This window comes from Anser brachyrhynchus (genome assembly GCF_964034855.1).
Source record: "Anser brachyrhynchus genome assembly, chromosome: 8".
In the NCBI taxonomy this organism is placed as follows: Eukaryota; Metazoa; Chordata; class Aves; order Anseriformes; family Anatidae; genus Anser; species Anser brachyrhynchus.
Genome location: NC_137702.1, coordinates 31,377,389 through 31,403,519, shown reverse-complemented (window position 1 = coordinate 31,403,519; position 26,131 = coordinate 31,377,389). Strand labels below are relative to the sequence as shown.

General features: G+C 39.4%; 1 protein-coding gene across 1 annotated transcript in view; it reads left to right on the top strand.

The window, feature by feature from the left end:
• Positions 1-11,333: 11,333 nt before the first annotated feature.
• Positions 11,334-26,131, top strand: part of ABCD3 (ATP binding cassette subfamily D member 3) — a 31,121-nt gene continuing 16,323 nt past the window's right edge. The window contains exons 1-2 of the mRNA XM_080602913.1: positions 11,334-11,815; positions 23,822-23,858. Coding sequence (XP_080459039.1) covers positions 11,697-11,815; positions 23,822-23,858 — 156 coding nt within the window. The 5' untranslated portion in view covers positions 11,334-11,696. The remainder of the gene's footprint in view (positions 11,816-23,821; positions 23,859-26,131) is intronic.

Sequence of the window (26,131 nt, the reverse complement as noted above, 5' to 3'; positions counted from 1 at the left end):
GTTTTCAATTTTCAGTGTGTAGCAGTGTTACCAAATATGGGAGAATCTGCTACTGCTCTGGACTTATGTGACTGTCTGTGCACTGGGGATGCAAAGCAGATTCCTGCCCCTCCCAGTGGGAAGCACTGATTCCCTGTAGCCTCCAGCAGGGACAGAGAAACTTACAGGTAGGTGGTACGTTAAATCAGAATTTTCCTGCTTTGTACTCCTACAAATATATTTTTTTTAAAAAAAAGACTACTGTTGAATATATCATACAAAGCAGGAAAGGGTTAAGCTGTTCAGATCACCTGCTTTAGGTGGAACATAAAACCTTTTTTTTTTTTTTCTTCAAGAGGAAAATAACCAATTCTTTTATCCCTAGGGTGGCAGCAAGCCCTAACAAGGAAAAGCAGGACACATTCCTTCCTTCCTTCCTTCCTTCCTTTTAAGTAGTCAGTGGATTGCTCCCAACACATTCCAGATCTGGTAGGATAGCCTAATTGTCTTCACCTGGAGGCCACTACCTGAATTCCTGACAGTTAATATAACTCTTATCGAGTAAGGCACCACGACCTTTCTGATGAAAGTGGGTTATGCACCCAGTCCCATGGTTATAACCAGTTTCATGTGTTCATTTGCATCTGAAGATTTCGAAGTTTCCTGGATGGAATTGTGACTATAAAAATTTGAGTCTAGAAGTGTCATCAAACAATTCCTCACTAAAGGCTTAGAACAGATATATGAAAGAAGAATTGTTTATTGTAATAAGTTGTGGTTATGAGTGCAAGTTTTAATTGCTTCCTTTACAATGAAAGACCTGTATGGAGAAGGGAATGCTGCTGGTTTGCTTTCACTTGTGATGAAAGAGGAAAACTTCAGTTACGATTCCTGATCAGGCGTGCAATATTATTCTATAAGGCAATGGAATTTTGCAAAGCTGTTCAGGCAGATTAAGACAAAATAATTCTTGTCCCAGAATATTATCAACTAGTAGTCTGGATCACAATTCCATGTTTCTGTAGCTACTGATATAACTCGCACAGAATAACAAGAGGAGTCCCGTGATCAACACAAGACAGATCAGTAACATACCAGCAAGTTTATACTTTTTTCCAAACAATCAACTAAGCAATTAAACTAGGAAAATAAAATATTTAAGTATGCAAACTCAGAGAAGTAATTTGTTACTGTTATGTATTTGTCCTATTCCTATCACCATTTCTGAGGCATTTTATAAGCTAACACCCCACTCATGTTGCCTGACTTTGTTCCGAGCAGAGGTAAATGTCCTTATTGTTACAGGTAGTCTTAAGAATATAACTGAAAACAGTTGCTTCCTAGAAAACGTTTTGACAGTTCTGGTGAGGCAGCAGAAGTTCCCCTACAACATGCTTGCGAAGCATTGGCTAGATAGCCAAAATAAGTTTCAACATAGAGCAGCAATGGCTCTTTTTTCATATGTCCACAGCAGAAATGAAAATACAGTAAGAGAGACCAGAAGGCATATAAGACTTGAAAATTGTGGTAAACATGATTCTGAAAAGAGTAAAAACGTGCACTACTGTAACTGGGATGGTAAGTAATGGAGTGAGAACATTAACAGTACTATTTTTACTCATGTTTACTGATTGATAAATCTCAAGTAGAATAATGGCTTAAATTAAGACTTTTGTCAACAAAATTAAAGAATTGCATACTTGTAAGACAAGTACAGAGGGGAATGAAAAAAAGAACGGCATCTGTTTCACCAGTGCCATCCTGACTTAACCCCAAGTGTTAATCTAAATTAGACTGAAAATTTACAAAAACTAGAGCTTTGAATTCCTATTATTAAAGAAACAGATATTACTTTCTGAAAACTGCATATAGTTATCATATGTTGTATTTATTCCGTATCAACAAGTCTGTACTTTGAGCCATGTTCAGAGATGCTGGTAGTCTTGTCAGTTCATGTAATTAATTTCAAAATGAATCTGAAATAACAGAGGGGCCTTCAATAACTGCAGGGCTCCTGGTAGAGTGAAATTAATGGTATCACTTTGTTAACCCCAGAAGGTTAAGGTCTGTGACCAACAACAAAAAGCATTTGACAATCTCAGTCACTTTAGTTTTATTTTACAGATCACTCCCTGAATATTTACATCAACTATTTCAGTTATGTAGGAATTCTTAGGAACACTTTTTGTGTATAAAAATCTCAGCATACCACAGAAATGGAATATCATACCTGTTTCTCAGGTGGTCTTACAAGTATACCTCTTTGCTAGTCCCTGAAGTACTAAAACACTACCCAAAGTAGACCAACAGTGACTTAGACTGGTTTAGCTATAATGACCGCAGAAGGAATATGCTGTTTAAATAGAGCATTGGTAAATTAAAGGAAAATGAAGAGATCTGTAGACTACTAGCTTAGTAGTTACACTATTCATATTATTTCTGCACTGTTTTACAAAAACTATAAAATCGAAGTTATGATGGCAAAGAAGTCTACTGTGTTTCAACAGCAATAAGCCCTTAGCGTGCAGATGTTCACTTTCACTGTTGTTGGTCCACAGAGCTACCTCTAATATGTGCATGAGATCTGGGGATGAAGAGGAAATAAATACAGACCGAGAAAATAACTAACCTAGCTTTAGGATGTAAATTACCTGTCAAGATTACAGCAAATGCAGATATTGCCCTCCATTAAGTGTATAATATTTGCGTGTATTGTTTCCTTTAGCGTTGCTTTTTCATAAAGTTAATGTAAGTGACCTCTGAGTGATCTACAAAGCCAACCTAATGGCGCCATCCCGTGGCACGCTCGATAACTGCACGACTCCTAGCTGCTGTGATCTGGCTGTGACTTCTCAGCAGCGAGCGGCCACGATCTCTAACAGCAGTGGACAGAGGATAGCTTAGAGTTTACGTTTCGTGTCTGTCTCAGGCTATGATACTGGGTACTCTAGCCAAGGTTCAGATTATCCATAGCAAAGTGCTTTGAAGGGGGGAGCTTTCTCTACGATCCTAAAATGGGTTTAAATACACTCCTCACACAAGGCTAGTATGATTAACAGAGAGAAGAATACAGCAATAGGGTATGTGTTTGAAGAAGGAAAAAAAAAAAATCAAATTGTACGGGCTCAACATCTTCATCTCCAAATTCTGCAACAAACCAGAATCCAAAGGCTGTTGGATCAGTTCCATGGGAAATATTTCAAATGAGTATAAAGTCAGGGTGGCACTATGGGAGAGCAGGGAATACAGTAACTGTAAAACGGGATTCATGTCTCATAGGTCCCTGAATTTGACCCAAGTTGTGTACAATAACAGTGAAGTGGTGAATAACCAGATGTCAAAGTAGCAAGAGTGTATTGGACTTTTTTTCCCCAGAAAATAAATGGATTTTCTAGACAAAAGCAGTGTTACATACACTGTCCAAGTGAATGTTAATAGAACACATTATGTGATGCTCAGATTTTTTTATCAAGCTTGCAAAGCTGGTAATTTTTATAGTGGATTATAATATATGCAGGAAATTGGTTAAAAGTGATAATGATAAGGTACTGGATGATTTTTGAATGGTGAATCCAGCCTAGAAGAAAGCTATTAGATTTTTGTAGTATTTTTATTTTAGCCTTTAATTGACTAGAAAGCCTCTGGGAAGAAACACAGAGCCACACAGGATGGTGTCATGTATAGCACCGCGCTCTCCAGTGTTAATTTTGAACAAACTGTCCTTTGGGAAATGTTACTGAGTCTTCCACAAGCTGTCAGCCCAGCTTTACCTGTGGTGGATCAGGTGTTCCCAAAGACTGGTTGGACACATTAATTTATTAGAGCTGCTAGGAAGATGCTGAATGCAATCTTCAAAAGTTAGGAATGTAGTTAAGTAAGATATCTATACCAGAAAGGGAACTGAGTGAATAGTCACAAGCATAGAAGAATTTTCTGTTTCTATGGCAGAGGTTGACTAAGAGTTTTGTGCTACATCTGAGTTCTCATTTGCATTACTACTACCTTGAGAAAGCAAACAAACAAAAACTACAGTCAAAGCAAGTCTTTGAAGAGCTAGTTTGACTTCCCAAACCCAAGAATTCACTACCATGTATCCAATCTTTGAGTTCTTTTTCAGAACTCAATTTTTATTAATTAGCATCTGGAAAGAAATCCTGAGCTGCTGTGTTTAGGTTGGGTGTTAGTCAAAATATTTCATGCTCTTGGAGGAAACTCTGTAGATTTAAAGCAAACTTTAGAGCATTTTAACCCTTATTCTCACACTTGTTCAACTTCTATTTCCTACTAGTTCTCTTGCAAATTCTGAGAGCACAAGCGACAGTATCCCTAAAATGTTAATGCTGTGCTCATTGTGGGATTGCACTTTGCATTCAAAAGGAAGATGACAAATCTAGAACGTTTGGAGAAGAACCTTCAAGTTTAGATTATTATCCAAAAGTTTGAAAAGATGAATTAAATTTTATAGAACCAGTGAAGTACTGCTTATGTAACCACAACTGAATAAACGTGGCATCTATGGCTTGCTATTGTGATTGGGAGGTCCTATTATCCATCTCTGGAATTTCTAGGGAATGTCTGTTAAATTTAAACTATGTTTGTAGGAACCCTCCCCACTTTTGTTTCCTCTTTCCCTAGACCTTTATTGCTTGTTTTAACCTTTCTTGTTCTTCTGAGATTTCATTTATTAACTTGTTTCCCTTCTTTATCCAAGGCAGAAGTCACAGTGCTCCACTTTCTATAAAATCCTACTTTATTCAGGCATTCAGTCTTTTCCAGATACTGTCCTCCCAGCCGAGGAGAGAGAACAGGCAGTGGTTGTGCTACACTGCTACCAAAGCCTTATTTCTGTTACTAACAGAAGCTTCCAATTTTCCTTAATGAGAAGGAAAAAATAAAGATGTATGTTTCTGAAGAAGTAAAGGTCCACCAGTAAGTAGAACTATTGCTTTAATGTACAGTGGCACAGATAAGCCCATTGAACATCCATCTGAGAAACAGCAATTTAAATGGTGTCTGAAGTAACCTCTGCAAAACGTGCTTACAAGGGATCCTCAGAACTTGTGTCTTGATCTTTTGCCTGCTTTTAACATTTTCATTCATCTTTCTCTTCCCAGGACTGTAGGGCTTTTTGTATTGAAAGGTATTTCAATACAACCAGGACAACGTAGCTGTTCTGCTTCTAAATTTACTCAGGCAGTCACATGAGTCAAGCCTGATTTACAATTTCAGATCTGGAAAATCTAATACGCTTAAAGATTAGGGAGGGGACAGGTGTTCCCCAAGGACAAATGTACGGCACAACTAAGTTCAGAAAAAGAACTAAGAGGATTAAGTTCGTTTCTTTTTAATAGTTGTCTATGTTAACTAAGCAAAGGTTTGGTCCATACATAATATTGCTTATTTTTGCTGCCTGTTTATGCTATTCCCAACAAGTTAGTGTGAGATCAAATAGGGTGTGTAGGGTAGTGCATTAACAAATCTGGGATAATAACACGCAAACTTGCCTTACTTGTGGTAAAAGCTCACTCTCATCTCCAGATAAGAGGGCAATGACATTTGACTTGTAATGATGTAATTTGGATGATGATTTACTTAATAGTTAAACTGTGTATTTTCTATTTATATATTCGGCATTAAAATGGACTGTGTGGGTTCAGTCTTGCTGAGCTGGAGCAAAGAATCCTGCCCTACCCTATAAACTCTGCCCTAGCTGGCAGACAGGTAGGATGAGCTTTCAGCTGTGGCTTAGGGTGTAGCCCTACGTAGGAAGGAACAGAGAATTTTCTCACGTTGGTTAGACATACAACTTTATGCCTTAAGGCGGAAGAGTAATATGATTTTTTTTCCTTCTGCTGGAATGGGATAAAACTTCACTGTTTATTTTTTTGTATGAAAGATGATTTTTTTCTGTACCAATAAAGGAAAAAGTGCATTTGTATACATCCACATGTGTATATTTACATATCTGATGAGACTTTCACCATTTTTTTCTAAAACATGTAAAGCACTGGCCTATATAGTATGAGGGCAAAAGTCCTGAAGGGTAATGCATTTCGACAGTTTTCTACATTATATTCCCTGAGGAGTTCAGTTTCAAATTTTAATTTCCTGTGGACACGAGCTATACTAGAAAGCTGTGTAAGCAGTATCTCTGCACACTGAACAAGTGAAAACATGCTTAACTGCAAGCATCGTCTTGGGCACTAGTAATCTAAATGACTTATCCTAGTCATTTGTCATTAAATATAATACCAGTATCATCACAGAACTACTACTAGTACCAATATATAATATACATAAGTAATAAACACTATTAGTAGCACATGTTGGTAGCAATATGTAATAGTAGTAACATGTAGTAGTCATGTCCCTTTTTTAAAGAACACCAGCACTCTTTCTACATGTCTTCATGGACAGGAGCTTTATATTTAACACTTTACTATTTCCTTCACATTGCTTACAGATCCACTTTCTGCATCTACTGTTTTTGATCCCATACTTATTTAAGAAAAGCATACTTCTTTCACATTTCTGATTTTTCCTCACTAAATTACACATTTTATTACCTGTTCCACAATATATTAAGAACATATTTCTTCCTGCCTGTCCCATTCAACTAAGAGGGTTTCCATGTTAATAACCTTATTTCCCTGGCCTTTTTCATTCCTCTCTTTCTATACCATCTTTGCTGAAGTCAATCCGGATGGTCCTAAAGGTACCTTCCAGTCCAATTTTTCACAATTTTATGATCTTTAACCACCACTGAAGTCTCTGTTGGTCTCCTCAATCAAATTCAAAGATCCACCATTTTTGTACTTTCTGTGCAGTTCCATTGAATTTGCTATTTTCCTGTCATTGACAAATCATTGGTCATTCATATTTGCCATGCTATTGCTGCTTCATTTGGTGAATAGACAGTTATTTAGTATTCATTTGTAATATTGAATTCACTTGTAATCAGTATCTAGCTCTAGACTTTAATGAACACCATCCAAATACTATGCAAAATTTAAAAATATATTATTAAATGCTAAGTACTTTAAGAATTACTATGTTTAGAGCAAGCTCTGCTTAACTGCAACTACTTGGTAGCACAGAATGCTTCTATAAATGTATCTCTGATATATCTCATGCTGTTCTTAAAATGAGAAAATGCAAATTTCTATCAAGTGTTTCTCCTACACTCATAGACTCACAGAATATCCTGGATCCTGGAAGTGACCCACATCTCCTCCACCATAAATTGCTAGCTCAGGTACCACAGGTTCCTAGGTCTAGACAGTTCCATATCGTAGCTCATCAAATGTAAGTACCTTCTTTCAACCTTTTTCCCCTCCAGTCAGTTAGTTCTAAATCCCTCCTTTCTGTTTACCTCACTAGCTCAGTGTCATCCTTCTGTTTTGCAACACACATCCAGTGTGGTCTTGCTCAACCATTTGATTCCTTCCCAATACCAGAATCATTGTTCAGCCCCTCTAATCTCCTTGCTCAACTGGTCTCTAAACCCTTCTTCCACTGGCTTCCTGACCAAGGTGTCTCAGTTGCCTGTCCTACATACTGTCTTGCTAAGACACTCCAGTTTCTGTAGACCTTCTTCACCAATTTCTTGTCAAGCCCTTTATTTTTTTTCCGGTCTCAATTTTGCCTCATCTTACTTGTATTCATTTCATCCCTTACTTGGTCTTCCTCCAGCATTCAGATCAATGGGATTATTCTTCAAGCCAAAAACTGAGGCCCTACTCAAACCACAGATCAAACTCATGGTATAATCAGCATATATTTCACGGAGGTGGAGGCTTGATTTTTGAGTGGCTGATAGCATATCCACATTACTTCACCCACACTGGAGTTTCAAGCTGTAACTAAACATATAACGATTCCATTTGGTTGGTATTAGCTGTATTGATGAGCTTGTCATTGGAATACTCCACTCACCACACACATACATACACTGATACTTAATTAAATGTAGCTTAGCTTCAGAGGTGTTTTTCTTCTGTTAAAAATCAAGCAAGAAATTAATACTGTGGCATGTTACTTCAGTAGAACTGACAAAACCTTATCATTTAATGTTGGTGCCTGCACAAATGGAGTAATCATTAATTTCCCTGCAACCCATGCCAAATTCTAAAACTATAAGTTAAGAATGGCTGGATATATGTAAGAGAGAACACATATTTGACAGAAGACAACGCGACAATCCCTGGAACTGTCCTTCTTGCTCTGCTAGTTACTGAGTTTTCAAATATTGCAGTACTCAACACCAAACAAGTGAACAATCTTACTGAATTTATATGGGCTTAGAAAATCAAGCAAGTACAGGTCTACAGAATGGAGACCAGCACTATACAAACTACTTTCAAACTTAACTTACGTGTACCGTACAGTTTGCATCTTACAGCTTACTTCAACTTACATAAATTAATCTAATTCTTCTGACACCTTTCACAACACTTGTAAATTGCTCTCCCTAATATTAATGTTACATTGGACTGACAATAAACAGCATGATTTTCATTTAATTATTAGATATGTTGCTCTCAGAATGTAGTTGGTTGTTGTACGCCAAGTGCCAACAGCAAATAATACAGGTTCTTCCTGTTCTGAGAGAAACCAAATCAGAGCATCTTATTTGTTAACCCAGACTACATTAAAAAGAAAAAAGGTATTCACATAATTATTAGTGGGATAAAACACTCTGTACAAGTTTCTTATGTTCCTGTCTTAGAGACGCTTCCTAAAATTCAACAGGCTAAAATCAGTATTGACAGAGGACACAATTTGAGAGTCTGAACTGTTTAGTAATTTTTTTTACTACTATTTATTACACAGACATTTCACTTATTGTGAAATTGAAGCACAACACATTATGTTTTGCCCACTCAAGTATTAGTGGGGTTGCACTGCAAAGCTTGTCAAAAGCTCTTGTATTTTAACCTGGATCAACTCCCTGACTCTCTTCTGTCTCACGGTGTTAATTTTCTGAGTTATTTCATAAGCTGGTCTCACAAACCAGCATAACTGAGAATGTGTCATCCTGTGTAGAAAAAAGCAGCCAGCTTGGCTGGGAAGTGTTTACATGGATAGTGCTGCTTGACACTTCAGACACAGGACCACAGCCTAACACTTGCTGTTATGAGGTCTCCCTATTTCCTTTACTGGGTTTTAGGCTTTAATAGTAAATAAGCTTTTTTCTTCCTACAGACTTCAGTCATCCATAGTGATATTTTAAGTGTAAATAGCTTTCTTTCTATGAATGTTCTTACGCAGCCAATGAGAAGTTGAACCATACCGTGGACCATATCAAAAGCACAGTTATCAATTTGTTCTTCCTTCTTCTAAGAAACTGTATGTGCCATCATTAATACAGATGACAGTCCTGGTACTGTTTGCTTTGCTTTCTTCCAAGCTACCTGTCCACCTCTAGCTTTTATATTTGAAATACATTTTAATTAATGTTGTTGTTACTTGCTACCTTGGAAAACTCTCACAGTTGCCTTCTACCAAGAATGCCAAGAACAGAAAGTGGCTGCAATGTGTAAGTATTGAAATGCAGAAGATCTCAAACTGCAGAACAAAGAAGGAATTTCTGTCACAAAAGCATTTGATCAGTGTGAGTGATTTTATCAAGAATATGCTTATCCATGAGTGTAGCTGTAAGTCGATGAAATAATGGATCAATGAAAACCTCATGTTTTACACTAAGTGCACAGTTACATTAGGAATAACTAAGAAAGCTAGTTACACAAAGTAGCAAAAAGCAACACTGGAAAGTGGAGACAGAAAGTAGAAGAAACAGTAGAGGACTGGATGCATGGTACAAGTTTCTTAAAAAAGATGATACGTATATGTAAAATTATTTAAAGACAAGTTAGAAGAAAAATATGTAATAGGACATGGTATTGGGCAGCCTTAAAAAGTGAAATAAGGACGCTGAAGAAGATAAACATAGCAGAACACAAGTCACACAGACAAGCAAACAACAAAGGTCAGCATGGCCCAAATAGATGGACGTTGAATGTAAATAAAGTTGGACTATATTAGATTGCTAGTTCTGTGGAAAGGTGCAACTAACCTCAGGTTATGGAGAGAAGAGGATTTGTAAAGAAACGGGTCATGATACCACTCTGCTTTTGATCTCAGCACACATAGAGAGATGAAAAGTAGCCGCAAAACTGTAAGATTCAGAAAACCCGAAAATTTGTAGACTTTCATTTTCATAGTGATATGAATATAAGAAATTTGATGTGATGAGGAAACGATCTCTTTTTAGGTTCTTACACTTACCTCCTGCCAAAGTATCCAAGGCTTAAGAAAACATGACAGGACCTCCAACTTTGAGCAACATATACAGCAAAATCTTGATAGGCAATAAACTTATTAATGTTTTCTGATTCTGCTGTATATTTTCCTTAGGATCAGAAAACAACTTCAACAGTTTATGATTTTTCCCTTAAAACACAAATGATGCTTTAAAACAGAGAGATTACCAATCTGAGGTTACACAACAAATTAATGCCATAAAACTAGATTAAACAGCCCTGACTCCAGTGCTGTAGAAAATGTGAACAATTTGATGTTTTGAGAATCCAGTTTTGGCTCCAAAAAATAAACTTGCCCCCAAATGCCTGATGATACCAAGGATGTGGAGAGAGAATGAGAAAGAAAAGTATATGTGGTGATTCACTATGAAGAAACAGATTATTTCTCAACCAACTGCAGCTTCAGCCCTGCTACTCCTGGCATACATATTTGAAAGAAATATGAATATTTGAGAAATGGACTGACCTATGCACACAATCTGATACTACAATGACAAAAATGCAACATTCAAAAGCATTTAAATATTTTTAAAAGCCTTTATGAAAAGCTTTTCTCAGACTAAAAGCAGATACCTTGATTTTAACTGCATTGTGTTCTGCATTTAAAAGGTTGACCAGAGTAATTGTCATTCCAGCATCAACCATTGCACCAGTACAGGCTCTAAACGTAAGATCGACCCGAACCTGCATGAGGTACCGACACTTCATCGCAGTATCAGGTGTCTTTTTGAGGGCTATGTCCCCAGAGGGGATGATCTAATCTAAACACGGTTCTGCTGGCATGGGTGTTTTGTTGGGATAACTCAACGTGTCAAACTGTTATCGACTCTGAGGGAAAAAGCACTGCGCGAGTCTAACTGGTTTTGTAGGGGCTGGCTGGCACGGCCGCACCTGGTGTGGCTCCGACTGACGGTGTCAGGGATTGTTTGCCCGTACTCACACAGCTGACGGCTTGTTCCGCCCTCTCAACGTTAACCCTGGCAGCTGCTCGCATGGCCCTAAAAAACAGCAGGGCAAAACTCACACGAGAAAGCTCTCGGGAAGGTTTGTTTCGTGTTGCCTCCACAGGCGGGCAGCGCTCACCCCGTGCCCGGCGGGGGGGCCACAGCGCAGGCCCAGGCTCCCGACCCAGGGGCGCGGCCGGGACCCCGGGAGGCCCCTCAGGAGGCCCGGCCTCCGCTGGCGGGGCGAGGCTGCGGCCGGGGAACCTCCCCCTTGCCTTTCACCCGCTGCCCGCGGCCGGCGCTCCGCCGGGGCCTGAGGACGGATCCGTTCGCCGTCGCTCCCATTGCACAACCCGCCCGCGGCCCGCCCCTCGTCCCGGCATTCCCAGCGCACGCTCGCCTCGGCACGGCTCGGCTCGGCTCGGCGGGGCTCCGCGCCTGCACTCGCGCCATGGCCGCCTACAGCAAGTACCTCACCGTGCGCCATTCCGCCATCGCCGGCGCCACCACGGCCGCCGCCTGCGCGCTGCTCTGCCTGCTCAACAAGCGGCGGGCGGCCGCCCAGCACGGGTGAGCGGGCCGGGCCGAGCCGGGCCAGGGAGGGTGGGGGGCGGCCCCGGGGGGACGGAGCCGGGGCAGGGGCCGGGGCCGGCCTCGGCCTGGAGGCCCGAGCCGGGGCAGCTGCCGGCCTCCTCCCGGGGAGAGAGGTCCGCAGGGAGGCTCCGGAGCTCCCCATCCTCTAGGTGCGGCCGCGCATCCAAGCGCCGCCGCCTCGTTGCTCAAATTCTCCTCGTTTGTTCCATTTTCCCCTCAGTGGACTAACAGTGACGAGCAGCTGACTTTTTAGGTGCGTGCTGTCTGCACAGGCAAGTAGTGGAGCCGAGTTGTTGCTCAAACACGGCCGTGTGGCAGTAGGGTACGCTGACAGCCCTTATGAAGAGCTTGTAGCTGCTTCTCGTGCCCGTGAGGGTGTTGTACAGGTACATGTGTGCTCCTGTCTGTTTGCCAGCCCTCTGTGAAGCACTTGGCTACCACAACGTGCGGCAGATCAAGGATGTGCAAGGATGTGCTCCTGACTCAATCCTTTGATGATTTCAGTGTCTTTGTGGATGTAGTTTGCTGATCATATACAGAAGACCTGCTGTGTTACGGTGGTACAGTTAGATGTTGTGTGGTTGCTATAATCTTATCCCAGTGCTAAATCTTGATGGTGAAATGGGCTTACCCAATAGACTTAAGTAATAACATACCTGCAGTTAGGCAACAATCCAGTGTTATTTTACCTAACTCCTTACATGTACGTGATATCTTTAGAGCTTTGTGAAGTTAAGTAACTTTGTCATGTAACACACGAGTGATCAGTAGCATAACCCTTTACGGAATTTGCTACGTTTTGTTGCTTCCATAAGAATAGAAGCGAGATCCCAAGTAGAGTTACTCTTTTATCAAACTCATAGGGAAGGATGGTCTTTTTCAAGTATCTCTGCTGAGGTTAGTGAAATAACACTGTAAAAAGGTGAAAAGCTATATAGAAGGGCTTGAAAGTGATGAGCTGGGAATATTATTGGTACTGTAATGCAAGATTTTCACACTTAGCGTACGGTAATGGTGTTTGTAAGAAAGACAAGGCCAAGCAGATATTCTGGGAGAATCTACTTCAGATTCTTCAGATGAAGAGTGTGCTTTTAAAGAGAACCTCCTGATTGCTTTCCCTTTGTTGAGGAGCACACACTAGATTACATTCAGTTTGGAACACATCTTCAAATGTAGATGGAGGTCAAGTGTAGTTTTGAAGTACATTTAGTATACTCTAACCGCTAGTATTGAGTTGATAGAGTAGGCTAGAACTTGTCCAAAGTCATCTCCCTACCCCTGAAATCTGTAATGTGGTTTACGTCCACCTTTAGTCTCATTAGTTCATGTATCATTCATTTCCTAATGCTTTGTTGCTAATAAATTATAGCATACGTTTGGAAAGGACTGTCATTGTGCCTTTAAGATTGTGCCAAATCTTTATATGTTCCAGCACACTTGTGCTGGTATATGATACTGACATAGAATAATAAGCGGTAAACCTTCATGCAAGGTTTACCTGGGTTGTCCCCATGAAGTGTTTTTGTTGCAGGTCTCCTGATGTTGATCTGCAGGATTTGACAAGAGCAGTGCCACTATTAGTTTGAGGGTGGTAGGTATGCTGAAACTGAGCGTTAGCCTTACACTGAAGATTGTATTTAGAATGCATTCCTGCTGTATGGATTGTCTGATTTTGCTAGGTAGAGTGTTAAAATCTGAGGTGTTCATATGTATTAGCCGTATCAAACAGTGCTCCAAGATTAGTGACAGCTGTAAAGTGGAGAAGATTGATAAATTACATTCAGCAGTTGAATGGAGTTGAGATGGTCTGACCTGATCTGTCCCTTTTCTTCTATCTGTATTTCAGTCATCCAGATACTTCATCCTTTATCTTTACTGCTGTAATCTTCCTCTTAAGCCATTTTTTCCTCAAACCTAGTAGAAAATGTAGTTGCTAAAATAAGTACCATGTGTACCAACTAGATTGTTCCACCTGTGTGTATGTGCTGGTTTGTGCTTTTGAATCCTTCCGCAGTGTAGTTCTTAGTACTGCTACTGTATTGTGGCTGTAGATTCCAAACTCTACATCCGCCATTCAGTTCTTTCAAAAAGAGATGTGCTGCTGCATGAATGTTGTTTTTGGGGATGGTTTTTTTGCCATTGGTTGTCATTCTTTTCTCCATGTTTCCTTTTGTGGCAAATCTTGCCAGGAGCCTTACAGAATGCTACCTATCAAGACTAGGCGGTAAGTAAGCTATATTGCCTACACTACTCGCCTAGACAAAAGCATCCAGTTATTATCATTGCCTTGTCCTCGTTTAGTCTCATTAGTTCATGTATCATTCATTTCCTAATGCTTTGTTGCTAACTTAAATTATAGCATACTTTTGGGAAGGACTGTCATTGTGCCAAATCTTTATGTATTCCAGCATACTTGTGCTGGTATATGGTATTGGCATATAATAATAAGTGGTAAACCATCATGCAGTAATGATAAAAAATCTCCAGGGCCTAGTATGCCCTCTAATTTGTGTTGTGTCTTTCTCAGAGTCTTTGAGAGAGAGAGAGAAGTTGAGAGAGTATGGCTGGCCTAAATTTATTTACTTCTTCAAAAGGAGAAGGATTTTGTCTGGCAATCTATGTAGTCTGGATAAGAACTGTATTGTATCTGCAGCGTGAGGTTGGCTCAGAAAGGCATGTGAGTAGTAGCAACCTATGGGATAGTTTAGTTTTACGTGTGTGAATTCCTTCATTCACCTTAGTATATAATGCCAGAAAATGTTGTCTTGTTCAGTGTGAGATGAACTTCAGCTTCTTGAATTCAGAAAGGTGAAGTTATGACTATGAGCCCAGTAAAGGCAAAGGTAAATGTTGCAGACTTGAAATTTGAAAATGTTGCAGACCAGTGTTTTGCTGTTCACTTTCAAGTGAATCATGTAAGGGTTCTAGTGCAACTGTAAACTTTACCTGCAAAACTTATTTGTTCCTAGTATAGCTTAAATATATATACCTTAAGTATGTGTAAGTATAAATACTTAAATTCAGAATAAGATACACTATTATATCATGCTTTCCCAGAATAACTTCTTTTTTCATGTCTGCTGGCAGGCTGACAATAGCTCAGTATCACTGCTGACCAAAGTTAAGAAGTGATATAAACATAAAATGCAAATGAAAAAAACACATACCATATTTTAGCAAATCAAATATCTGTTAAATCTGTAACGTATCAAGAACAGACTTATCTTACGCAGACTTTGTGTTGTGTGTGTTAATTGTGATATGGAATAGTCAACTGTAGAAATTAGAGTAGGAAAAAGGGACAACTTCCACTTACATTTCTGCTGTCACACAATAGGAGCAAGGTCCAGTACAACTCATATCAAGTAGTAATGTATGAATAATTAAGCCGTATGTTATGCTAACCTACCTTAGTAGGTCAAAGATCACTTAATTAGTGTTAGTTAGATTAGTCACAGCTGTTCTTCTGTAGTACCTATTACATTGCTCATCAGTTTTGCAGGACTGAGAGGTGGCATCCCTTGCAATTTACAATATATTTTAACCACAACTTCCTAAATTCCTCCAAAATGGCATGATGTAGAACTGTTTGCGTGTAGTAAATAACTTGCCAGTATTTCATGTTACTTCCTCAAGTAAAGCGTAGAAATAAAAACTGCAGTGTTTCTCCATTCGAGTTGCTGTCCTCAAAAAGTCTGGTTCCTTGGAAAAGCTTTCATTTCCTGGGAGAGGGGAAGTTATGTGTAAATGCAGTTATGGCCTCAGTTGTAGTATTTGCAGTCTTCTTAGAGTTATAAGAAGTTCTCTTTTGAGAAGCTGCGTTATTCTGGGTATATAAAGCAGGAACAGGGAAAATTAATTGTGGCATTAGTCAATCCTGATCTGTTTCTGCAAGCACAAGTGGCTGCAGTACTCATCTGTGTCTGACAATTGAAAAATCTTGATTCTGTTTAGGGAAATTACTTGTAAAATCTGTTTTAAAGACTAGTGGTACTATTTTTTTCACTATTGAGTATTGAAGAAAGATTTAAAGAGTAAAAGAACAAAGGAAAACCAGTCGAAGTCAGATCAGGTCTGTACTTTGTCCTCTGTAAGATTTAAAAAAAAAAAAAAAAAAAACAGTTTAATGCCCAAGACCTTGCCACTGAGCAAGGTCTGAGAAGATTGGGTTTTGGAATTGATTTTTTTTACGTAATGGAAGTACTGAAATAAAACTTTGAACTAATCTTTACAATTTTTCTAAATGATCACATATTCTGGTCTAATACAAGTGCTGTTTGGATGTGTGCAAATCAAACAACAAATGTTTCCCTTTTTAAGAGCTGCTGTTACTATGGATTGCAGTTTGTTGCTATGAATTGCTACTTTAACGAAATGCAATTGGCTTCAACCTTATGGACAATGCATGAGTGGGGTTTGTAATCCATGCTTGTGTGACATTAAAAACAAGCAAGACGGTTGAAATGTTGAGCCCCTCTTCAGCCCTTCTCCCTGCTTCTTGACCTTTATCTTTCTGCTTCTCCTGTTCGGTTCACCCAACCATTTTACGTCTTTCAACAAAGACAGTAAGTTCCTAGTGGGTATCAGCAGTCAAAAAGATGGTAAATGATGAAATAGGGTTATACATTATAGGACTGTAAAATGGAAGGAGGGGTGGGGGGGAGTGAGCCTGTGCTGTATAAGGTGTAAAATAGAATGAAGTTAATATATTATCTTTCATCCCTGAAAGTCTAACCCCGTGTCCTATGAGCTTTGTCTTGAATGCTAGACATTACTGCCTAGAACAAGAAGCAGAATATTTGCTTAAGATTTGATTGCTTCAGAAATAAAATTTCTGGTGTTACATAAAAAAGCTGGGCATTGTCTGTGATTCCCCCCCAGAAAGAATTGATCCTGATCTCTGTGTGGTTTAAAATAAAGTACTTATAAAAATGGAGAATGTACTTAGATTAAGTATTTAACACTTACAGATTTCTGCTGGAAGAGGGACTGAAAGGAGTACTAGGAGGTGGTTAAGGTAAAGAGTTTGGAACTGTAAGATTAACAAATGAGAATATAGGAGGAATTTATAGTAAACGGCTAGGTGCCAAAATAAAACATTAAGATTTGCTCCTAGACACACTGGCCTTCCCTATCACCTAATATGTCTATTAGAATTCAAGGGGATGCCAGAGTATGGATATTTAGTTTTCTATAAATTCAACTTCTGAAATCTAGGTGTTTTCTGTCCCTCCTGTGTGGGGAAAAAATGCAGAAGGGAAGAAAAATGTTTGCTTGGGTCTTTAGAGTTTAGGTCTGCCTAAAACAATGGGAGAGGCTCGTTTGTGTTAAGAGGAATAAGCAGAGCTGCTGAGGCAGTGTGCATCAGACAGGGCTTTACGCAGGTCATCTCAGGCGGTGCGTTGCCCATGTGCTCGCCTCTCGTTGGGCTTCCCAGCCCTGGGCCGCTGGCAGTGGAAGTGGGTGTGCTGCTGGTGCCATCCGCGGGGCTGCCCGTCAGCTTGGCGGTACTTGGTACAAGCGCAGCCAGAAGTGACAAAAACTTGTACAAATGCTTGGAAATGTAATTACAGAAGTTAAAACCTAGCAAGTGGCAGTTGTAACTTAAAGCAAGTCACACTTTTGTTTAATTCTGTGTTTGTATGTTTGAGTTATTCTCTTTTGTTAGCATGCCTTGTTTCTTTAGATTCGGAGAGCCTGACTTGAGTGCTTAGCACAAAGGGGCCTGTTCTGGTTTGGAGTCCCCATGGCTGTTTGACAAAAAGGGGGAGGTTATGTTACAGCGGATGAACACACAGCTTACATGCATGTAGAAGCTTTAAGGAGAATCTGTGCTTTTTTGCGAAAAGGTTTAAGAAGGTGTCAAGAAAAACTGCAGCTACATTAAGGTAGGCCTGTCCAGAATGGGAATGGGACTGTTCAGTCCACTACTTTATACATGTGCACAAAACCAAACATAAAAAAATGAAACATCACACATGCTGAAACATAGAGATAGGATTACCAGAAAAAGCATCTAAAATCTAATCTTGTAGGAAAAAAAACCAACTGCCTGGGGCTCAGGAAACCTGTTTTTACCTGCAGGCTAAGGAGGCAGGAGAAACCAGATGACTCGGGTCTACTAGCATTCAAACTGCCTTTGTTTGGAGCCTGGGTAGTTAATTAGTGGTTTCTCTTTTACTAAATCACATAAAATGACTGCTCTCAATGCCAAATCTAGTGTAAGAGTGTGTAATAGTGTGAAGCAGATTTCTTCTCCACTTTGCAGGAAGTAGGAAATGAATTACAAGTCTTTTTCCACTGTTGTACATGAGCGAGAGCTACAGCCACAGCTTAGGTCAAAGCACAAGCTTATGGAAAAACTAATAGCTTTTGCCTTTTTCCATCGTGTTACTCTGTTACTGAGATGCAGGCTTCTACTGAAACGGACATTTTTCTCTAGAACAGTGCTGCTTGGCTGCCTTCTAAAATCTATATAGAAACTTCCAGTGCAGCGAGGAGTCAGCGCTCGGCTTGCAGTTACATAGCTGTGACCTTCTCAGTCCCTGTCCTGCTTGCCTGAATGCATTCTCTCACATTATTTTTGGTTATGCTGCAACCTAGAGCCAAGAAAATTTTCTCTTGGTTTCTGTGCATGCTCAGGGTGTCCTGTGTAAGTGGGCGTGCTTTCGGAGTGTGCCCGTGCTTCTGAGTAAGGTCGCTGCCCTTGACCCAAGGTAACTGCGCTGTTGCTGCCTCTCGCGCTGTGCACAGTGTGAAGCTGCCTGCCAGTGACTGTGCTGGGAGGTTTGCGCTATGCGATTCTCAACACGTGTTACTCCTTCACGCTGTAACAGTGCATGCAATTGAACAGTGCGTGCAATCTTCAGTTGTTTGAGTTGTATTCTGCCTTTACAATGTCAGAGTGGTATTCCAACTATGAAGTGAACTGAAAACCGCACCTAGAATCATGCATGGTCTGCAGAAGACAAACACAAGAGTTGCTTAGGGGTAACGACCGTCTGAAAAGCTCCATTTACCCCTATAACAGACACTTCTTCGTCCTGCATTGAGCAGAAGCTTGGCAGCCTACTCCACAGAAGGCAGGTAGCATGACCTGAACTTTGTACTTTCTCCACAGTTCCACGCAGCATACCATTTTCAACCCCAAATTTCCTTTTCACCCATCATTAAACTGGAAGACTTGCTTATCTCGTTGTCTGCAATTCCATGTGGTTGTGCCTAGCTCGGTGTACATTGCTTCCGCAGAATTTAAATGAACTTTATTCTGGAAACAGATGGATAATCCTAGGAGCTGTAATTCTTTAACTTTCCTGTTTGCTAATAAATGCCACGGAGCTACTAGTACTCCTGAGACCTTTCAGTAACTAGATAGTCTCTGGAAGACTTTTCCCAGTGCTTCTCAAATCACTTTCTTTTGCAGTAGTGTTGAGAGTGATCCTTTTTGAGTAACGACCATTGCGGCCTGTTTCTTTAGGAAGAATAGTTCCTCTGATAAGGAAATACAGAGGCAAACACAAAACCAAGTGACCAACACTGACTTGCACGTTGAAATTGCACAGTATTATCATCATCAAGTTTTGTGCTTTGCTGCTTCCCTTAAAGTGGGATCAGCTGCCAAATGCCTGTGCACAGTCCTGAAACCACATCAGTTTCTTTAAAATATCTTGCATTTTTTTTACCTCATCATGTTTCTTGATGTTGGGGAAAGGTGTTTTGTTGTTACTACCTGCTATTTATTAGGTAAGTACTTAACTATTTACTTATTTTTAGTGAGTTGCTGTTTATTCAGTAACCATGCATGTATAAATGACAAGTTTGGCATAGCTGTTAACCCAGTACTGCTGATAGCTTCCTTGGCGAGCCATATGTACATTTGTTGTAAAAGCTCTGTGCAGTTAAGTAACAGATAACAGGCTACATACAGGATGTTTCTTTCCCTGAAATTTCTTCATGTGATACATGTCTCATTGTATCTCTGGCCTTCTCTTTTTTTTTTTTTAAGTTGTAGAAACATAGAATGAATTGCAGAATAATTCGGAGTAGAAGAGACCTCTGTGTCACTTAATCCAAGTGTGTGCTCAAAGCAAGTTCTGCATTGGAAGTTTGTCTGCTTGTCATCTACTTGCTACTTAGTGTAGCCAGTTATTTCATTACTGTGCTGGTAGGCCTTTTTTTTCTTAACTCTCCAGCGGTACCCTTAGTTTCAGTTCATGTGAAACTCTTCCAGGTGGGAAAACAGAAGAGCAAGCAGCCACTGGAGATAAGTTTTATTAAGGAATAATTCTGCTACAGAAGTCTTTATTCCTCTTGTATGCTGACAGAAAAAAAGCTAGGCTTTATGTTTCTATGGGGTTTGTTATTTTGGAGGAATAAATTAGTAGGGCATTTCAATATACAAATTTTTGTGTAATCTTGACTAATGTTACTGTATTAATTTGTTTGACTTGTGCTTTCAAAATATCCTCTCCATCTGTAAACTGCCATGATTCAGTTTAAAAATCGCATTGTTTTTAAGCTGCAAAGTTAGGCATTTATAAGTTCAAAAACTTAATAATTTACTTTGTTGTATGTCATTGTTTTATGGCATATGCCATAGTGTTTTGGCTTTATTTTTGTTGCTGTAGGTGCTCTTAAGTATTTATTCTTGTACCCTTATTCTGTCACCTTAACATTTTTTTTGTCGACTAAAACAAGGTCTTGTATTCTCCTGCTCTCTGTAATCTAACTGTTGAATTCTGCTTGATAAAATCTAATGTCCAAGGGGAACTGTTCTCTAGAGTTTTTTAAAAAGTGTGTGTGTGGGACTTCCTGTTGTAGAGGGGGCGGGTGGAAAATGAACGGTGACAGGTCACTGCATGGTTTAGACCTCAAGGTAAAGAGAACTGAAGCGTGTTCCTTATGGGACATTTGTTGTGTCACTGCTAAATCCAGACTGTCTGGAAGTTGCTCTTGGTATTTCTCGTTACACCAGCCAGTCAGCCTCAGGATGTCCACTCTCAGGAAGGGTTTCATGTCAGTATCGTGTGGTGGAGTGAGAGCAGCTGTGCTACAGCTTGGAAGTAGAGCTCTTCTGCAGTTCAATGCTATTCCTACAATTCAGGCAGCTACTAAGTGAATAATTATGTGACAAACTGTACTAACCTGAGCTGTACCCGTATCTGTTACTCTGCCACGTCACTAGGCATCAACAGCACTTGAGCTTTGAGGCCCACCTCTGACAGGTCCATTAGCTCAAATGAAAAGCACCGTTTAACTCGGACTGGAGGGTGGTGTGTGTGGATAGGGTAATCTCTCAGATGAACCTGGCAGTAAAAAGCAGCATTATGTTTCTATTCCAATCAGCCTTTGCTACTCAAATATGACCCCTGCACTGGAGAAGTTACTTGCAGCAGAGGATTTGGACAGCACGTAGCAGTTACCCTCCTTCAGCGCTAAGGTTTGCGATGCTCCAGCACCAAGTAAAGTGAGAGGGCTGGAGTAATAGAGAGCTGCATCGATTCAAATGACAAAGCTCTCTGCTGCAACAAGATAGTCTTGTTGCATTCTTGCTGACTAATTTGGTCTTTAAATTCAATGGGAATGCAACCACAGTTCTCTCACACAAACTTGTACAATAGTATAATGGGGTCTGGAGTAGCGCCAGTTTTCGGTCTCGCTGAAGAAGTGAGACTTTGGGAAGGAAAGTTCTGCAGTTTATTCGAGGCAGAGCTATGGCAGAGTCTTTTATTGAAAGCAAAGTAGTTTACTTTTTAAAGTAACAATGGACTAATTTTGTTAATATTGAGAACAACTTTATGGAGCTGTGTAGCCAGTTATTTTTCTGCATCTAGACAATCCACAGATCAGATGTAAGATTTGTTTTCTTTCTTGTTGAAGCATTAGTCTTGTTTTGAGCTTGCAAAATCTTTTAAAAAGGAAAAGCACTGTTAAAGCTCTATTTTCATCAGGTTTTCAATTTACAAATACTTAGAGTTTGTATTTATAAAGTTTAAGATAATTAATTAAGCGTAAGTTCACAAATATGACTATTTCTGGACAATTCTTTTCCTTTAATGAACAATCAGTTTCAGATGAGTTCAGTCACTTCAGCTACTGAATTTTTCTCTACGGCTACTGTAGGAAAAAGTGTTTTAATAAATACATCAAAGGTTTTTAACTGCCACAACAGTTCTGGGCCCCATGTTCCTAATATTACTGTTTTGATGTATTTACTTCTGATGCTTTTAAAGGTGCAATAGTTGTATATTGAATGTTGTGACTTCAAACATTGGCTAGCCTTGAAGTAACGAAGGTAGGATTTATGCATTACGGCAAGTCATGAATCATCCAGAAAAATACCCGCTTAGTTTGATCATAAACTCTTAAGAGTACTACTTTTCTCTTTGTCCCAAACCAGATGTGATTGGACTCTTAACCGGATCCATGCTTACGGCATTTTTAAAAGTAGGTTACTGTTCTGTACCTTGAAAAATTAGTAGATGTGTTGAGGAGGAAAGAAGTTTCTTGTACCAGCAGTCATCACTCCGACATCACCAGGACGTAGTCTCTTAACTAAGCTGTTCCTTAGGCTTTGCATGCTGTTACCATTTCCAGACGTTTCCATTGTGTCACATCTCTTCTGAAGCTTTGTTTCTCTCCTGTCTGCCATCTACTGTCTGTCATGTTCTTTGCTCTGTGTTTTGCACAAGTAGCCTTACAAGATTTTTATCTTCTCCTCTCAGGCTTATGTCTCACCATTACCTTTAATTAAGTTCTCGTTAAACTGGCATCTCTTCCTTCTCGCTTTCCTGGTCTCTTCTTTTCTTATATTCTGCTGCCTTGCCTCTTCCTTCCTTTTAATTAAGTTACTTTTCTTCATTGGTCAATGGCATTCAGATCTGTAGTCTAATCATGGCAAATTAAACTAGCCATAGTTTCATCCTAGGTACTTCCTTCATGGTGCTTTGAAGCACCAGTGCGAGGTGCTGGTGCTGGCAGAGGTGTGGGGTAACTGGTCACGGGGCAGCCTGCAGTTGTTTCGATGTTGTAGGCAGAAGCACAGTGCCTTTCTTGGTTTCTGCTGCCCTGTCACTTCCTAGGTGCTGTCTTGCAACTGTATGAATTTTGCAGTTTTGAGGTCAGCCTAATGATAATGTATTGTATGATATGGCAGCTTACAATGTAATATGGGTAGCTGTCACTTTTAAACTCCGTAATGCATAAACTCTCCCCGTGGCTTCATGTGCTTATTTGATACTCGAATGGTCAGAAAGGAAGGCAAACTATAACTGTATTACATGCCAGCCTGCGTTTTTATAAAAGGGGAAAAAGAATACCATTGTATTTTTGGATGATTGTTTAGTACTAGTTGACAAATGTTTTTCCTCTAATTGCTCTAGAAGATGCGGGGAAAGAAAAAAGGACAGAAGGAAAACCAGCTCCCCTTCCATTGCGCGTCTTTACAGAACCCTGGTTTCACAGGATCTAGCTTTTCTTCCCCCTGCAGCACAGGCTTATGAATAAATAATCTTTACATGTAGTAAAATGAGTTACTTGAAAGTAAAATACCATGCAAAACAAATCTGTTTGGCTTGTGTAGGTAGTGTGAAACATTGAAGTTGGATCGCTTAATCTGCATTCATGTAATTTCATTTGTAGTCACTGGAACCTCATAGCCATATCTGTGAAGTATGTGTTACAGGCATAAAAACATTGGGCGTTGAGGCTACAAAAGACAAGGTAAAGCCAAACTTGGAGATGAAAGAGGTAGCTTTCCTGCATGAAACCAAGTTGGCAGAATGGGTAGCACTTCATGGAAACAGTATAAAAGTAGCATGTAAGTTTGACACAAAGGGTAGTTGTACTGTGAAGACACTGTGCTGCTTTGAAATAAATAGATAGGGATATAATTGCAAGCTTTTGTTTTTGTCTCCTGCATGTAGAGATCAAGACTAAGAACTGTGCTAATAAAAAGTAAAATACTTTATTTTTCTTCTACAGTAAAAGAAGTGGAAAACAATCACTGCAGACCAATGAGGTAATTATTCCTTCATGTGTTGTTATTGTAATAATTTTAAATGCTATTGATATTTTTTTACTTTCAGTCCCAACAGTTTTATTTTGGACAGTAGGATGGGTATGACGCAAATGTAGCTTGCATGATACCTTCAGACTTGCATTGGTGAAACAAGTGGAGGAATGAGATGAATCACATATGGCTGAAATTTGCATAAGAGCTTGATGTGTACCATGTGCTTTTTCATCTCTTCACGCTTTATGAACATTTAAGGACTAGTTTTGTAAGTTTGACTACACGCTTAGCAACAAATAGCTGCCTGTAGATTTGGTGGGATCTGTAATTGCTTTCTATTTAAGAGGGGAAAAAAAAGTATGCAACGTGATGTAGTCTGACCATTTCTAAAAGTAATCTTCATAGGGGGTTTGGCATTTTCCTGATTTGTGTGTGTTCATTTATTTTCAAAAGGGTGTATCCCTTTTTAGTCAAGTTTTTTTCATGTTAAAATAAAATACAACAGTTAGCCCAAAGGGCAGAGCCCATGATTAGAAGTATAGGGTCCTGTCATGGTATGAATAGATAACTATTCCAAATACTTCAGTCTTTGTTGAAATCTTGAGAAGAGGCTTGCACTGGATATATACTAAGATGTATGCAAGTATCATCATGTTAGCTTCTAGCCAGACCTTTACTGCAGTATCTGCCATAAAAAATTGATTCACAGACCAACAGCTATTTTTACAAATCTTAACTAGCTGTCTGTTATTCTTAACCATCTTGGATGTAATTGTACTCAATGAGGTATTAACAGTGTAAGGAAGTACCTGTGGGAAAGAAGATACTGGAATTAGTGTAAGTTCAACACAAAGGTAGAAACAGGGAAGACATGATTAAAGAGGAAGGAGAATAAGTTCAGCTCAAACATCAGGTACGTATAGCCAGGTATTCCTAGGAAAGTTGCACATCAGATACCATGTTTGTCTTTTCTGTTCCAAACAAAGAAGTGACTTTGTAGTGTCATGCTTCATACAACGTTGACAGTAGTCTTTGTTTGGACTGGCTTGAATTTCTGCATAAAAATTCTTAGTTAAAATATTTTTACCACCTACCGTAAAGCATCCTGTCAGAACAAAATTTTTATCTGTAGTTTCTATTCATACATGTTTGTTTGAAAGGGACAGAGCTCTGGCTCTCTTCTTCCTATAGAAAACAAGCTTAGGCTTATTCCCAGAGCATTCAGAGTAAATTGGTGTTTGCTGGGGCTCAGAGCTTGCACTTGTTGCTCATCACATTGCATATGAGAACAGCAAGTGAAGAGATTAAGTTGGACACTCTGTGCAAGCTTCTGGGGTTTAATAATACTTGGGAATTGGAGGGGGGGGGGGAAGAGAAAAGATGAGTGCTTGATAGCTTTGTCCAAATTGACTAATGGTGAAACAGAAGCTTTTTCTTTCTACTTTCCTTGTCTTCACTCTTCACTATACTGTTTCTCTAGGTTTTTCTTTCAGATTAACCGTTACAGTATTAATGTGATAATATAATATGATACTGATAATTTCTGTTTCACACACATCTTGGGTAGCAAAGACAGCGGTATTAGATTAATAAAACAGGACTTGTTTTAAGTACACACGTATGCCCTTTTGGTCTGTTTTCAGGACTGAATCCTTATATCACAACTGTAGAAGAAAAGAAAGAAAATATCTGGACCATTACTTTGTTAAAATACTCAGTTGAGACAGGAGATAGGACTATATGATTAAAAATGTAACTGACATGAAAAAAGAGGTACTTGAGTGTGGGAGGGGGTGGTTTAAGTCTAGTAGATTTATTTCTCAAAAACAGTGTAATGCAATCCCAGAGAAGTGAAGGAATAACAAATGCTCAATCCACTTGAAGCAAGTTAGTGCTATACAGTCAAGGAGTTTAAACTGTTGATGGTCTAGAGAAAAGATGGAATACATCTTTAAAAATACTGGCAGATGATGTCTTCCAGAGACACGCAACTTTAAGAGATAGCAAATTGCATTGTAGCCTATATTTGGATGTTTTAATGCTGTGGTCTGCAATGTTTGTGTATTACTTTTAACATAAAATTGAAATAAATATAATTTAGCATCATGGCAGCTATTTCCTATTGCAGTTTGTTCTGATGGCTTAGTTCTTAACATTTCTGGTAGCTGTTAAGGTGTACAATCCTAATTCATAAGTTTCATTTAACTTGTCTTAAATTGGCAGGAAAAATTGCAAATGCTGCAGAAAGAAAGTAGCTGTAAATAATGAGGATAGGGAAA